The following is a 13,004-nucleotide window of genomic DNA, read 5'->3' on the forward strand; positions in this document are numbered from 1 at the left end:
TACTTTTACTTCTTTTTACTTAACTTCCTTAATACCCGCGTAATCAACCTAAATGAGTCGTTCTTTTTGGGACGGAGGGAGTAATACATAAGCAGCGCAGAAACTATAAAAATAAAAAATAAAAATAAAAAAACATTTGAAAATTCCATTTTTAATGCAATGTATCTAATAAGATTTCACGTGAACATTTATTGTCAAATTTATCAAAAGTTGACTTTCAAAAAGTCAAACAATAAGGTCGGAGCCACCCATGCATTGAGTCATCATTTACTCAACAGAGAAGGCTCTTTATCAGTGTATAAGTAACTAACGGATTACATGGCCTTACAATACCCAATTGCATGCATCAAACACACCATGGATCAAGGAGCTTTTGTCAAGCTATCTTTTCTAGTAGTCATCCTTGTAGCTTTCACATCATGTAAGTGTCTCCATCCTCTTTTAATTAATTAGATGCACCGTATACATCTCCTTCTATTCAAATCATACGTATGAATTTTCTCTCTCGATCAATCAAATTAAATTATTTGTTAGCCAGCGCAATGCACAGTTTATATAATCGTGTGTAATGTATTAACCCAATACAAGTGCAACGATAGAGCAATTCTAAATATAAAGTTTTTTTTGTTATAATTAAATTATTCGTATTAGGATAAATAACACCTTTTTATTTTTGGTTGGTGTTGCAGTTCTTTCTCCATTTATAGCAGAAGCAAGACAAAAGCAAGGGCATCACATTAACAAAGGCCACCATCATGTGAAGTATTCCCCTCTGCCATCCCCACCATCTCTAGCACCAGCACCAACACCGACACCAGTCCCTAATGGCGGTACACCACCATCGTTGTCGTCTGCCCCACCACAATCAACAACTTATCCTGACCAACCACTATTAGATGCACCATCTCCGCCACCACCCGAAGAAGAACAAGATGATGAAATAATAACACCACCACCACCATATGATCCTTACAATGTCGGAGCGCCATCCGAATATCCACCACCATATGATCCCTACAATGCAGGAACACCATCAGAATATCCACCGCCTTTTGATCCTTACAATGTAGGAACGCCATCAGTAGACGTACCAGCGTATAAGCCCCATGGTTGTAAATACAATTGTACTGACTCAAATGACTGCGATTGGCCTTGTACAGTTTGTTGCTGGAATGGGACTTGTTGCTATGACTGGCCAGAACTTCCATACGAATAAAACTCCGTAATGAGTTTAATTACCTATACAAAATAATTTATAAGATGAGAATCGATCCTAAGATCTCTTGAAATTGAGAGGGAAGATCTAACCTACTGAGCCATCCTGCCATCCTCCACTATCACTATGCTGTCTATGTATGTTTGTTTGATTTATATTTGTAATTTTATTCCATATGATGGTAAATTATACGGCTGTACAATGTATTACCTTCGATTTTTATTATTTGTGACTTAGGGTATTATTTGTGATTTATAAAATATTCGGATGCAAAATAAAAGTAGGGATGCTACAGTTTCATCGTGATAACTTCTTAATTAGTTTCAAACAGCTCCATAATTAGCTTGTTCTATGTGCTTAACCTTAGAAAAACAAGCCTAAAAGAATATAGCTTTCTAGAAAGATGTTTTCTAACAAAACCTTCTCTAGTAAACAACTCTTCCAAGTTTATGTTCTTTATATAATAGGCCACTCAATCTTCTGCCTTTAGAATTCTTCATTTTTAATTAACTTCATACGGCAACAATGTTTATATGATCATGTGAATAATTAATTTTATTCAATTAATTAGCTAGCTTTACTTCATTTCTAATTAAGATTGAAATGGAGGTCAACGTGAAAAAAAAAATGTAAAAAAAAAGGGTTATTTTTTAAAGTCAAGTGACAGGTCAATGCCGGAGTAAAAAAGTCAATCACCGGATTCCGATCTCAAGGTCCTTCTAAACAACAAAATAAACTTATAAGGTTCTTTTAGAGTTTAGAGCGAGCACTTTAAACTTATAAGGTCCTTTCAGATAAAATAGTTCTTGCATTATAATTACTCGACGAAGAAGTCGATCTTCCTACCAACATAAGATTGCTTGTGAGTTGTGACCAGTGATCAAACCATGGAGCAGGATTCTCTAGACTCAACCTATCTTTTCTATTTATCGTCCTCCTGGCCTAAGTGTCAAGTGAGTATGTATCTTTGTCACTTATTGATACATCCAAATCAATGTACGTGCAAAACCAATGGCGGATCCAACAATTTTAACCTGATCGAACTAATGAGGTGCAATCTAAAACACATTGACTACTAAAACACTTAAAAATTTTATAGTGTGTGAATGCATTGCCTACAAGGGCAAGTGATGAGAATTGATCCCAAGATCTCTTGGAATCGGGAGGAGAGCTCTAAAACACTTAGGCTATTCCTCTCTCTCTCTCTCTCTCTCTCTCATTCTTTAATTTGTGACTCTATGTATAATTGTGTTGTGTAAATTGTAGATGACAATAACGATTCTATATCAAGAGGAATTTAATTTTCTTTGTAGTGTTCTTGCATTGCGGCATGTTATATGCCTTTAATCTGTTGGGTAAGTTCATTTATTAACGTTACATAACATCAATGAAATATTTTCTGCGATTGTTTCGCAAATTTCACTCAAACACTAAACTTTCTATGTTCTTAATTTCTTTAGTATTATTTGCGAGATTTCAGTCTCTATAACTTTGATCTGTGCCACCCCTTTAGTTTCTTTTTCAGTGGTCAACACTTCACCCTTAATCCAATGGATCATGTGGAGGAGTATATTAATTAGCTTTACTTCATTCTCACTTGATTTGGAAAGTCAATTGATTGAATGTGGCCTAGCTAAGTAATCCTAGTATTATTCGTCTGAGGCGGTTCAACACCAATATATATAGTTCATAGATTGAGAGAAACATGATTAATATCAGCATACCTTCATCACCATGGGGGGAACTTCAGTCAAGTTATCTATTCTGGTTGTTGTCCTTGTGATTTTCGCGTCTTGTAAGTGTTTCTCTGTCTCAATCTCTCATGATTTGTGCATGTCTTGTTATAATTGCATATGTTACTAATTTACTTCATACTGCAGCTCTGTCTCCATATACAGCAGAAGCAAGGCGTAAGCACATTAAACACCGTCGTAATTGCCACCCTCCTGTGAGGCCTTCCCCTGAGACATCGTCACCAGCACCAGCACCAGCATCAGAACCTACTGATGGTATACCACCATACCAAATCCATGATTGTGGCTCCGAATGTAGGGACTTCAATGACTGTCAATGGCCCTGCACAGTCTGTTGTGCAAACCATACCTGCTGTTATGATGAGCAGCCCTACATTATTTCAGATCCATTCCCGACACTTGCTCCATCACCAAGCGTGGGAGAACCAGTATCTGCTCCAACAACGGCACCTGCTGATGGGGTAGAAATACCACCATACCAATTCCACAGGTGTGGCCAACAGTGTAGCGACTCTTACGAGTGTGACTGGCCTTGCACAACCTGCTGTGCAAACCACACATGTTGTAACGACGAGTCCTTTATACCATTATTACCATCACCTGCTCCCGCTCCAGTGATATGGACTCCATTAGTAGAAGAACCAGCACCAGCACCAGCACCTAGTGATGGATTCGATGCACCACCGTACCAAATCCATGGTTGTGGCCACAATTGCACTGACTCCAATGACTGTGATTGGCCTTGCACAATCTGCTGTGCAAACCAAACATGTTGTAACGATGAGTCCTTTATACCAACATTATCATCACCTGCACCTGCTCAACAGACTTTTATTCCGTTACCAAGTGTAGAAGCACCAGCACCAGCATCACCACCTAGTGATGGTTTCGATGATGTACTACCATACCAAATTCGTGGTTGTGGCTACAGTTGCAGCGACTCCAGTGAGTGTAATGGGCTTTGCACAACGTGTTGTGCAAACCAAAGGTGTTGTAATGACGAATCCTTCTATATGCCACCAATTACATTATCTGATCCATTACCGTTCCCTCCTTTCTCACCATCACAACCCCCATCTCTGCCTCCATCTACTGGTGACGAAGCAGATAATGATTTTATAGCACCAACACCCAATTACTATGATGTAGAGGTTCCAGCAACTCTTCCGCCACAAGAATATGAATTTCTGCATCATCAAGTATATGGTTGTGGCTATGGCCCCTGCACGAACCCCAGCAATTGCGCTTGGCCTTGTACAACTTGTTGCCCCGATCACACCTGTTGTCAGGAAGACATGTTTTGATAAAACCTCAAACACAGAAATACCAAGGATGATTTAACTACAAAAAATGTTAAACCTGCTGTTGTGATATACTGCTAGCGTGTAAACAAACTTCTTATAATACTACCCATCATTTTTCAGTTGCCATGTCTGGTGATTGGATTTTTATACTATTGCTTCTGTATCGTACAATATTACATATGTGAGCAAGATCAATAACGATTTTATAAGATTAATCATACTGTCACACTTCATGTTCTCTATCTTTTAGATTTCTTTTTTAGTTTAAGATTATATCGAATTTCAGTTTGATGCCAGCCTATATTTTCTGTCCAAGAGCAATACGATTACTGTAAATTTCAAAACTCTAAACAAATTGAGTTTATGATCGGAAAAACCATCAAATGATTGAATTGTTAGCTTGATCACAACCAAATGTGATGGGAGTGATCATGATATAGTTTCAATACTTACCAAGAGATCATGATTTCAGTCAAAAAATATGGCAGACTTTTTAGAGTTTAAACAATTTGTACTCATAACCATTACGCTGAGTCGCTGATCACATAAGCTTCAATTCATAGCAGAAGATAACCTGAATAGTGAAAGTTGTAACACAGTAGAAAATAAAAAAAGATGGAAAATTCAAAAAATCTATTCAATATTAATGTTTGCTCAACATCACATGAAACACATCCGATCCTATAATTAGTTAAATCACCAACTAATTTCAATATAGTAGCTGTGAAAGCAAGATCATAAAAAATGTGTGCGCAAAAAAAACAAAAGCTGGAGCAAATACAAATGAACAAAGTGAAAAAATATATCAACCGAATAGCTTGAATACTGCCTTCTACTTCTTGTCTTCCTTCTCAGCTTCAGCAGCCCTCTTCAACCGGACTCCCATGTGGCGCTTATTGGTCCTTTCCAATCGAAGCTTGGCATAAGCATTGAAGGACTTCATCTCATCGGTAACCTTGAGAAGCTCTACAGCTGGAGTCTCACGTACAATTGGCAAGATCTCACCTCGGACTTGAGTTGCGGTTGCCAACTCCTCAGGAGAAGAATCACCAGCCTGCAGATATAAGATCATATATTAATTATTAAACAATTATTTGACGCATTGAAGATAAAAGCTTAATATAAGCTTACAAAGATGCTAATTACCTTGGTTTTGTGGGCCTTTCTTGGGAATACAACCAACTTGGCTTTGTAGGTCTTCAACCTTTGGGTATTAGATTGGAGAGATTCAAGAGAGCGATTCTTGCGCCTATGATCAACAGCTATGCCTATTGTTGGGGCAAGTTTTTTAGGAATACCTGCTGCCTGAATCATGTAGATGGTAAATCATCACATTAGAGTGGCCAAGTGATCATCATGTAGATGAATACCATGTTCAACAGTGAGGACAGACTTCTAGTCTTATTCTACAGAAAACATTGTTGCCCTTGTTGCTAATTAACTATATCAAGCAATTAAATATACCAGTTTCTATAGTGCCAGCATTTAAACAAGCCGGTTAGAAAGGTCAAAGGTAAATATCTAATCAATGGCAATGAGCAATCAGCTAATGAACTAAAAGACTAGTTGACCATGCGAGGCTGGTTTAACAGGGAAAAGACTGCACTTCGATGACCTAAAATCATATCCCACTAAGGCCAGATGCTGGTACACAAACTAGGATGCATAGGCATAGCTATCCTAGATAAAGGTGGACCCTAATCAAACCACATGATCAGTATAGACCGCGGACAACACTCACTCACCTCAAGCTCCTCAAGGGAAAATCCTTTGCCGGCTCTGAGCTTCATGTTGTACTTCAAAGTCTGGCCATGAACAACAGGACGAAGAGGTCCAGCAGTAGGACGAGGAAAGACCTTCACGGCCTTCTTTTGGCGAGCTGAAAAATGCAAACATTATACAGTGAGTAAAAATCTTTTATATGGAGGAGGGATCAGGAATTAGACACAGATCACACCCACAATATAAGTACAGGTAAACCTACCCACTCTTCTTCTAGTTTTACGAGCAGGCTGATTGAACCAAGTCTTGACATAGTTTTGCCAGTGCTTCTTAAAATGGCCATTAGGCACAACATTATTATGTCTCACCATGGCTTACCTGAATAATCGAACAAGGGCTCAGTAAATCACAAATAAAGTATCAAATTCTAGAGCAATATCTAAGTATCTGCAGAGAACCTCCCCACTTCACCACGAGAAATTCAGCATACATTGTGTTGGCAATACCATATCAACAATTTCAGTCAGAATTCAAAGACAACAATACCTTCCACATTTATATATCCACGAAAATAGACAACTATAGCATAATTCAAGATCATATTCACATCAAAGCCCCACTACACATACAAGCCAATTGAGTAGCAAACAGGGCAAAGCTAAAACAACTATTTTTCATTGAATGTAAAAAGATTATCACTTATCCCAAACATTATTTTCTCTTAATTCCTTAAAGGGTACAAAAAAGTAAGAAAAGATACTGCATTTGAATCAAATTCATTAAGCAGCATCAACTACGCAAACTAACAATATGAGCACACTCAAATAGCACTAACCAGAACATCCTCAACCTCCTTCCCGCCCCCCAACATCAATAGAGAGCAAATTGGACCATCAAACATCAATGGTGAGTGTCTTTCCATACAAACAATCTCACTCATCAATCATCAAAGTAGAACAGCACCCTCATTTCAATTAATACCACAAAGAACCCAATATCAATAAAAACAGCATCAACCCATTAAAACCCACCAAAATCTCTACTTGAATACCCTAATTCCATTAATTTCCTCTTATTTCAAGATACTACACACAATTACCACAAAAAATTAACCATTTGAGATATAAAACTAACAAAATTCCGCTAATTTCTTCAAACCCAATACCCAGCTCACATTTCCGCATTAGAATCAACCAAATTAAGATCACAGATCCCTAAAAACTGGTTACATATACTAGATATAGCACGAACATTCCACTAATTTTAAAAAAGAATACAGAATAATTATTAATTAAAAAGAAAGGTAAATGCAGTAATTAATAAATCAAATCAAAACATCAAGAAATTAAGAGTGATTATTTCCAAATAAATAAAAAGGAGTACCTGAGAGAGAGATCCGACGACTGATAGTGAAGAAAATGGTGGTGTAGTCGTCTCTCCCTGCAAATATTTGGGGGAGAAAGCAAAACTGTGGTTTTATGTTCTGCCTCTCATAAACCCTACTTTCTCCTTCCTCTTTACATTTCATTTTCTTTTTTCCCACATTTGTTTTTTTTTTTTTTATTATTTTTTTTTCCTCTCTTTGGTGTTAGTTGGGCTATGGAAATTCTATGGAGCCCAGATTAAAGTAGTAAAGGCCCGTGATCAAATTATCAAATTTTTTTTTTTTTTTTTTTGGTGAAACAAAAGGAAATCAAATTATCAAAATTAACTCGACTTGAATATAACTTTATCATTTTATGTATGTCACACAATCAAATTGATTGGTGTCTTTGTTTCTTTGAGTTAGAAGCACATGTCGTATATGTCACCCAATCAAATTATCAAAAATGACGCATATGTCCGCCGTCCTATAGTAGGGGCTTCGGACACTAAGAAGCACATGTCGTAGGCTAAGCCCGTGCGTTGGATGCCTTGATGCACCGCAAGGTGCAAGCTGTTTTGAGGTATAATTTTTAACGAGCGGGCAAGTTGAATCCAATACAAGTGACTTAAAACACTTATATTGGGTGTAGAAATAGAAAATCATTTTGTTTCATCCCTTCACCCCACCCTCACCCTCTTTCCCTTCAAACACTTATTATGGGTGTAGAAATAGAAAATCATTTTAAAATAAAGATTGTAGTTCACGATTTCCATGCTAATATAAAATTATAAATTTATTCAAACATAAAGGTCACAACCCACGCTCCCATTTTAAAAAAAAAAATAAAAATGAAGCGAAGGTATGGTGTTATTGATGTATTCTCAAGGTCATATAACCTGTTTGGAACCACAACAAGCCGTTTGACACTACCATATGTGATACATGAACAACATGGTCCATAAGAAAATGACCAAATAAATAAATAAATAATATCTCCCGGGGCGACTTCTGGTTAAGCTTACTCTGAAATTGAAGTTGAAGAAGATTGAAGTTGGGATTAATTTGTTCATAAAAAATGGAGCTGCGTTGCATAGCCTTCTCAACGATCCCTTCAATCATCACCAGGTATCCCATTTCATATCTTATTTCTTCGTTTTATCCAAATTCCCTTTACAACTCAAACAAACGAAACATATACACTTGTTCTTGCTTTTCAATTTATCAAACTGAAACCATGAAAACCTCAAATAATAACTTACCCAATAGTGATAACAGTTCAATTATGAATTACCCAGTTGGAAAAGAACAATCTTTAGAGTTGTACAGTGAAAAAATCAGTAATTATTGTAAAATTGGGTGTGTAGATAAGGCTATGTCATGTATTTCTGAAATGCAAGCAATGGGTATGTACCCTAATCTTTTTTGATATTCGTGTTTAATTGAGGCTTTAGGAAGTGTTGGTAGAACCCTTGAAGTTGAAATGATTTTCCAAGAAATGATATATCTTGGGTTCAAACCTGGTGTTGGGGTTTTCAATGTTTTGATTAAAGGGTTTTTGAGAAAAGGGTTGTATGAGCTTGCTAATAGAGCTTTAAGGGTAATGGAGGAGTTGGGTATTCATCAAAATCAAGAGACGTTTGAGATTTTGTTGGATTATTATGTTAGTGCTAGGAGGTTGAGTGATACTTGGAGGATTATTGGGGATATGAAGAAGAGGGGTTATCGATTGAATTCGTTTGTGTATAGTAGGGTAATTGAGTTGTATAGAGACAATGGGATGTGGAAGAAGGCGATGGAAATCGTAGGGGAGATAAGTGAGATGGGTGTGCCCGTGGATAGGCGGATATATAATAGCATCATTGATACGTTTGGGAAATATGGTGAGTTAGATGAAGCATTGGAAGTGTTCGGGAAGATGCATAGGGAAGGAGTAGTGCCGGACATAATGACGTGGAATTCTTTGATCAAATGGCATTGTAAGGCTGGGGATTATATAAAGGCGCTTAGTTTGTTTACTGATATGCAAGATCAGGGACTGTATCCTGATCCTAAGATATTTACTATCTTGATCAGTCAGCTAGGAGATCATGGAAAGTGGGATTTGTTGAAGGAAAATTTTGAGAAAATGAAGCTTCGAGGTCACAAAAAGAGTGGAGCTATATATGCCGTTCTGGTTGACATATATGGACAGTACGGGAGATATCAGGGTGCGGAAGAATGCATATCTGCTTTGAGAGCGGAAGGTGTTCAGATGTCATCAAACATATATTCTGTGATGGCTAATGCATATGCTCAACAGGTATAACTACTTGCGTTAACATCTCATTTTCTCTGATTTTCTTATCTATTGAAGCATGTGTTATATTGTCTTGTGTGGCTCCATTGGGATCTAAAGGCATATTCTGCTTGGTTCTTGTAAGTAATACAATATCATTAAAAGGTGGAAAAGAAATTCCGTCTTTAATCTTATCTTTTAAACTGTATTAAAAGTTATACTTCCAATGTTGAATTTAAACCAAAAAAAAAAAAAAATTCCTTTTATTTCCCTAGTATAATGCTTTAAAAAAAATTCTGGAACACTATGTACCCTTAGATGAAAAATTGGAGAAAGTCGAAGGATGGAAAGGGTATGATTAGTAAATGGAGAGGAAGTCCTAATGGGTATGTTTAGTAAATGGAGAGGAAGTTCTTATGGGATGGAAGTGGGAGAACTATATGCTACAAGGGAAAACAACTTATAGTGATTAGATAGCTTTACATTGGCTGTGGGGATTATAACCAGGGGGGAAATAGGTATTCCAGCAGCTTGGTTGGTTATAAAAATTATGGCCTTTTGAATTTATAAGTGGAGGGTTTAAGCAAAGAGCAGTAATGAAATCTTTAAGGGAAATCACAGCATTTATCTAGAGATTTTTAATTAAATTGTGGAAGGCAATGAAGCAATCAATAGCTCGAGCTGTTATGTTTTGATATGTAGGGTGTGAGTCTGTGAATCACTAAGCAGTGCCTGATTTGTACATGTATATTACTTTAGCCTCCCTTTATTTTCATGTTTGTACATATTGCCAGTTGTAATTGTTGATTTCTTTGTCTTCACAAGAGTGTGAATGAGATCAGCTTGGTTGCCTAGTCATAAAATTAGAGTTTATATTGCTATGTGAATGATTCTCATTCCTTGGTTAATGATCTGGTGAAAATGCTTTATGTTTTTCATCTTTTCCTGTTTAAAAAAATGGTTGCACAACTTGACATCACTAATATTGGCTGAGAGGATTTATTTCTTATTGGTTTTTAGGGATTATGTGAAGAGACTGTGAAGGTTCTGCAAATCATGGAAGCTGAAGGTATTGAACCGAACCTAATCATGCTCAATATTTTGATCAACGCATTTGGCATTGCTGGAAGATATCTTGAGGCACTCTCTGTATATGACCATATAATTGAAAGTGTAAGTGACATTACTTCATGCTGGAAAATATTCTAGTGAAGAATTAAGCTCTTTCACCTTGCATTGCCATGCATTTCACAACTGAATTTTTAATGTCTTTATCGCAGGGCATAAATCCTGATGTCGTTACATACACCACTCTAATGAAAGCTTTGATCAGGGCAAAAAAGTTCAACAGGGTATGTTTTTGAGTTTGATTGACAACCTTATTTTTTTTATCACATATTCACACTCTCCATTGCTACATTATAGGCCTCATTTGATTGGGGGTCAGCATCAAGGAATGTTATGCACCATAAAAATCCTTCACATATCTTTTGCATATTCACCATATCAATGTGATCTTTCTGTGGAATTTTTAATAATTGTATCATTAAGTGAATATGAGAAAGATCAAGATGTAACTTATTACTGTTGTAAAGTAGAAACCTAATCCATTTGTACTTCAGTACTTGTACTATTGAGAATCTCCAATCATGTGTCCTTCAAACATCCTAAAGTTTTTCTGTGCTTGTAAATCTCCATTTGTTAACTCGCTCACATGGTAAGATACTTGAGCAGATATTGTGATTGTTTTGGACAAAAGAGGGTTCTTTGGAAAATATATTAAACATTTTTCTACAAAGATTTCACTTCACTCTCACATTAATGTTCATTTTTATTTCTTGTTTCCTGTATAATTGATCTATGAAGTGATTTCTGAATCAGGTTCCTGAACTGTACGAACAAATGGAGTTGGCTGGATGTACTCCTGATAGAAAGTCCAGGGAGATGTTGCAGATTGCACTGATGCACCTTCAACCGATATGATGCTCTGATGATTTTAGATTCCAATTCTGAAGCAGTGAAGCCTGTTGAGTGAAACTCTCTATGACTATTATTATAACTGTACGGCCTCACTAGATCCAAAAATTAACCTAACATCAACTATTCAATCCCCAACCCCATTATAAGTCCCAAAATGCAGAAGAAACAAATCACAGGCACAGTGATAAATTAGGCCTGGCAAGCCTCATCATAGAGTCCTTGCTCATTTCAAGGTACCTTTTTTCGTGATCAGTTATTCTTCTTCCTTTACAACAATATCTGTAGAATCATGAATTCATAATTGTACTCATTCAAGTTTCTAATCTTACTCAGGCAAATCATGCTGATTGCATAATTTGGTTTCTAATCTTACTCATTTGAAGCCTAGCTGACTTGCAGATGGAACATTACTTGAATCAACCATGTGTTCCTGCTGATTCGCAGATGTAACGAAGGGGCATTCGGATGACGATTCGGGTAAATTGGTGATGTTTTCTCTCAATGTCTTTACCAACTAGGAAATAGTATTCGACTATTCATGACATGTCTGTCCTTAATTTGTTTTCAATGTGTTATGTGCATGTTATGTTTCAGAATTGCAGTTGCTTTAGGAGTTTAGGGTGACACTACGGTCCTCATCACTGTAATTGTATGTTCACCTTAGAATGATGGTGCTTGATGGAATATATTTGCAGAAACAGCCTCTTTGGAAATAGGTATAGATTAGATCGTGTACAATCCTCTGATGCCTTTCCTAGTTTCCTCAAACTCTGTGTCGGCTGAAGGATTATTTACTGCCAACGTTTTCAGCCTAGACTCAAAGGACTATTTTGTGCACGTCACCCAAGATTGTATAGTTTCCTCAAGCTCTTGTTTTCGAAAGGGAATGGAAGGTTACCATCTCTCACTGTTATAGGGAAGCTAATCGAGCGGCAGATTGGTTAGCAAACTATGGCGTGACGTCGAATGAGAAGTTTGTTCACTTTGAAGCGGTCTCGAAGGATTTTTTGCCGTGTTATTGGAGGATTGAGTGGGATGACGCAGGCAAGGATGGTTCCGGCTGGTAGAGTGCCTTAGGATGTGTGCTTTGTTCTAGTTGTTTTGGTTTTGCTTTTATTTTTGTTTTAGCTTGTTCCTTTGTTTTGGGGCTTGCCCCTCTTTTTCACCCAAAAAAAAAAAAGGACTAAAAGAAACTTTATATTGGGAAAATATATGTGGTCCTCGATTTGGGAGATCAAAGCCTAGTAGCCCACCTTGCCTGAGTGGCCCAAATACCAGGGATTTGTGAACAATTTGTCAGTTGTTTAAACTTTAAATCCATCATTTTCATTTAAAAATAGAATTAAATTTGGAATTCATGACAAAATTATTTGCAAATAGGATTATT

General features: G+C 36.9%; 1 protein-coding gene and 1 pseudogene across 2 annotated transcripts; one reads left to right on the forward strand and one right to left on the reverse strand.

The window, feature by feature from the left end:
• Positions 1-4,880: 4,880 nt before the first annotated feature.
• LOC145630231 (large ribosomal subunit protein eL13z-like) lies at positions 4,881-7,530 on the reverse strand. The gene is made up of 5 exons (XM_081682485.1): positions 7,380-7,530; positions 6,259-6,374; positions 6,020-6,153; positions 5,421-5,579; positions 4,881-5,328 (listed from the first exon to the last, which is right to left on the reverse strand). Exons 2-5 carry the CDS (start codon positions 6,365-6,367, stop codon positions 5,107-5,109), a joined length of 624 nt encoding a protein of 207 aa, XP_081538611.1. The 5' UTR covers positions 6,368-6,374; positions 7,380-7,530; the 3' UTR covers positions 4,881-5,106.
• Positions 7,531-8,196: 666 nt separating this feature from the next.
• Positions 8,197-13,004, forward strand: LOC145630232 (uncharacterized; annotated as a pseudogene). Its single transcript, XR_014112025.1, has 6 exons — positions 8,197-9,661; positions 10,658-10,810; positions 10,918-10,989; positions 11,519-11,850; positions 11,951-12,094; positions 12,212-13,004. The product of XR_014112025.1 is annotated as an uncharacterized LOC145630232 (transcript).

This window comes from Chenopodium album, chromosome 5 (genome assembly GCF_948465745.1).
Source record: "Chenopodium album chromosome 5, dcCheAlbu1.1, whole genome shotgun sequence".
NCBI lineage: Eukaryota > Viridiplantae > Streptophyta > Magnoliopsida > Caryophyllales > Amaranthaceae > Chenopodium > Chenopodium album.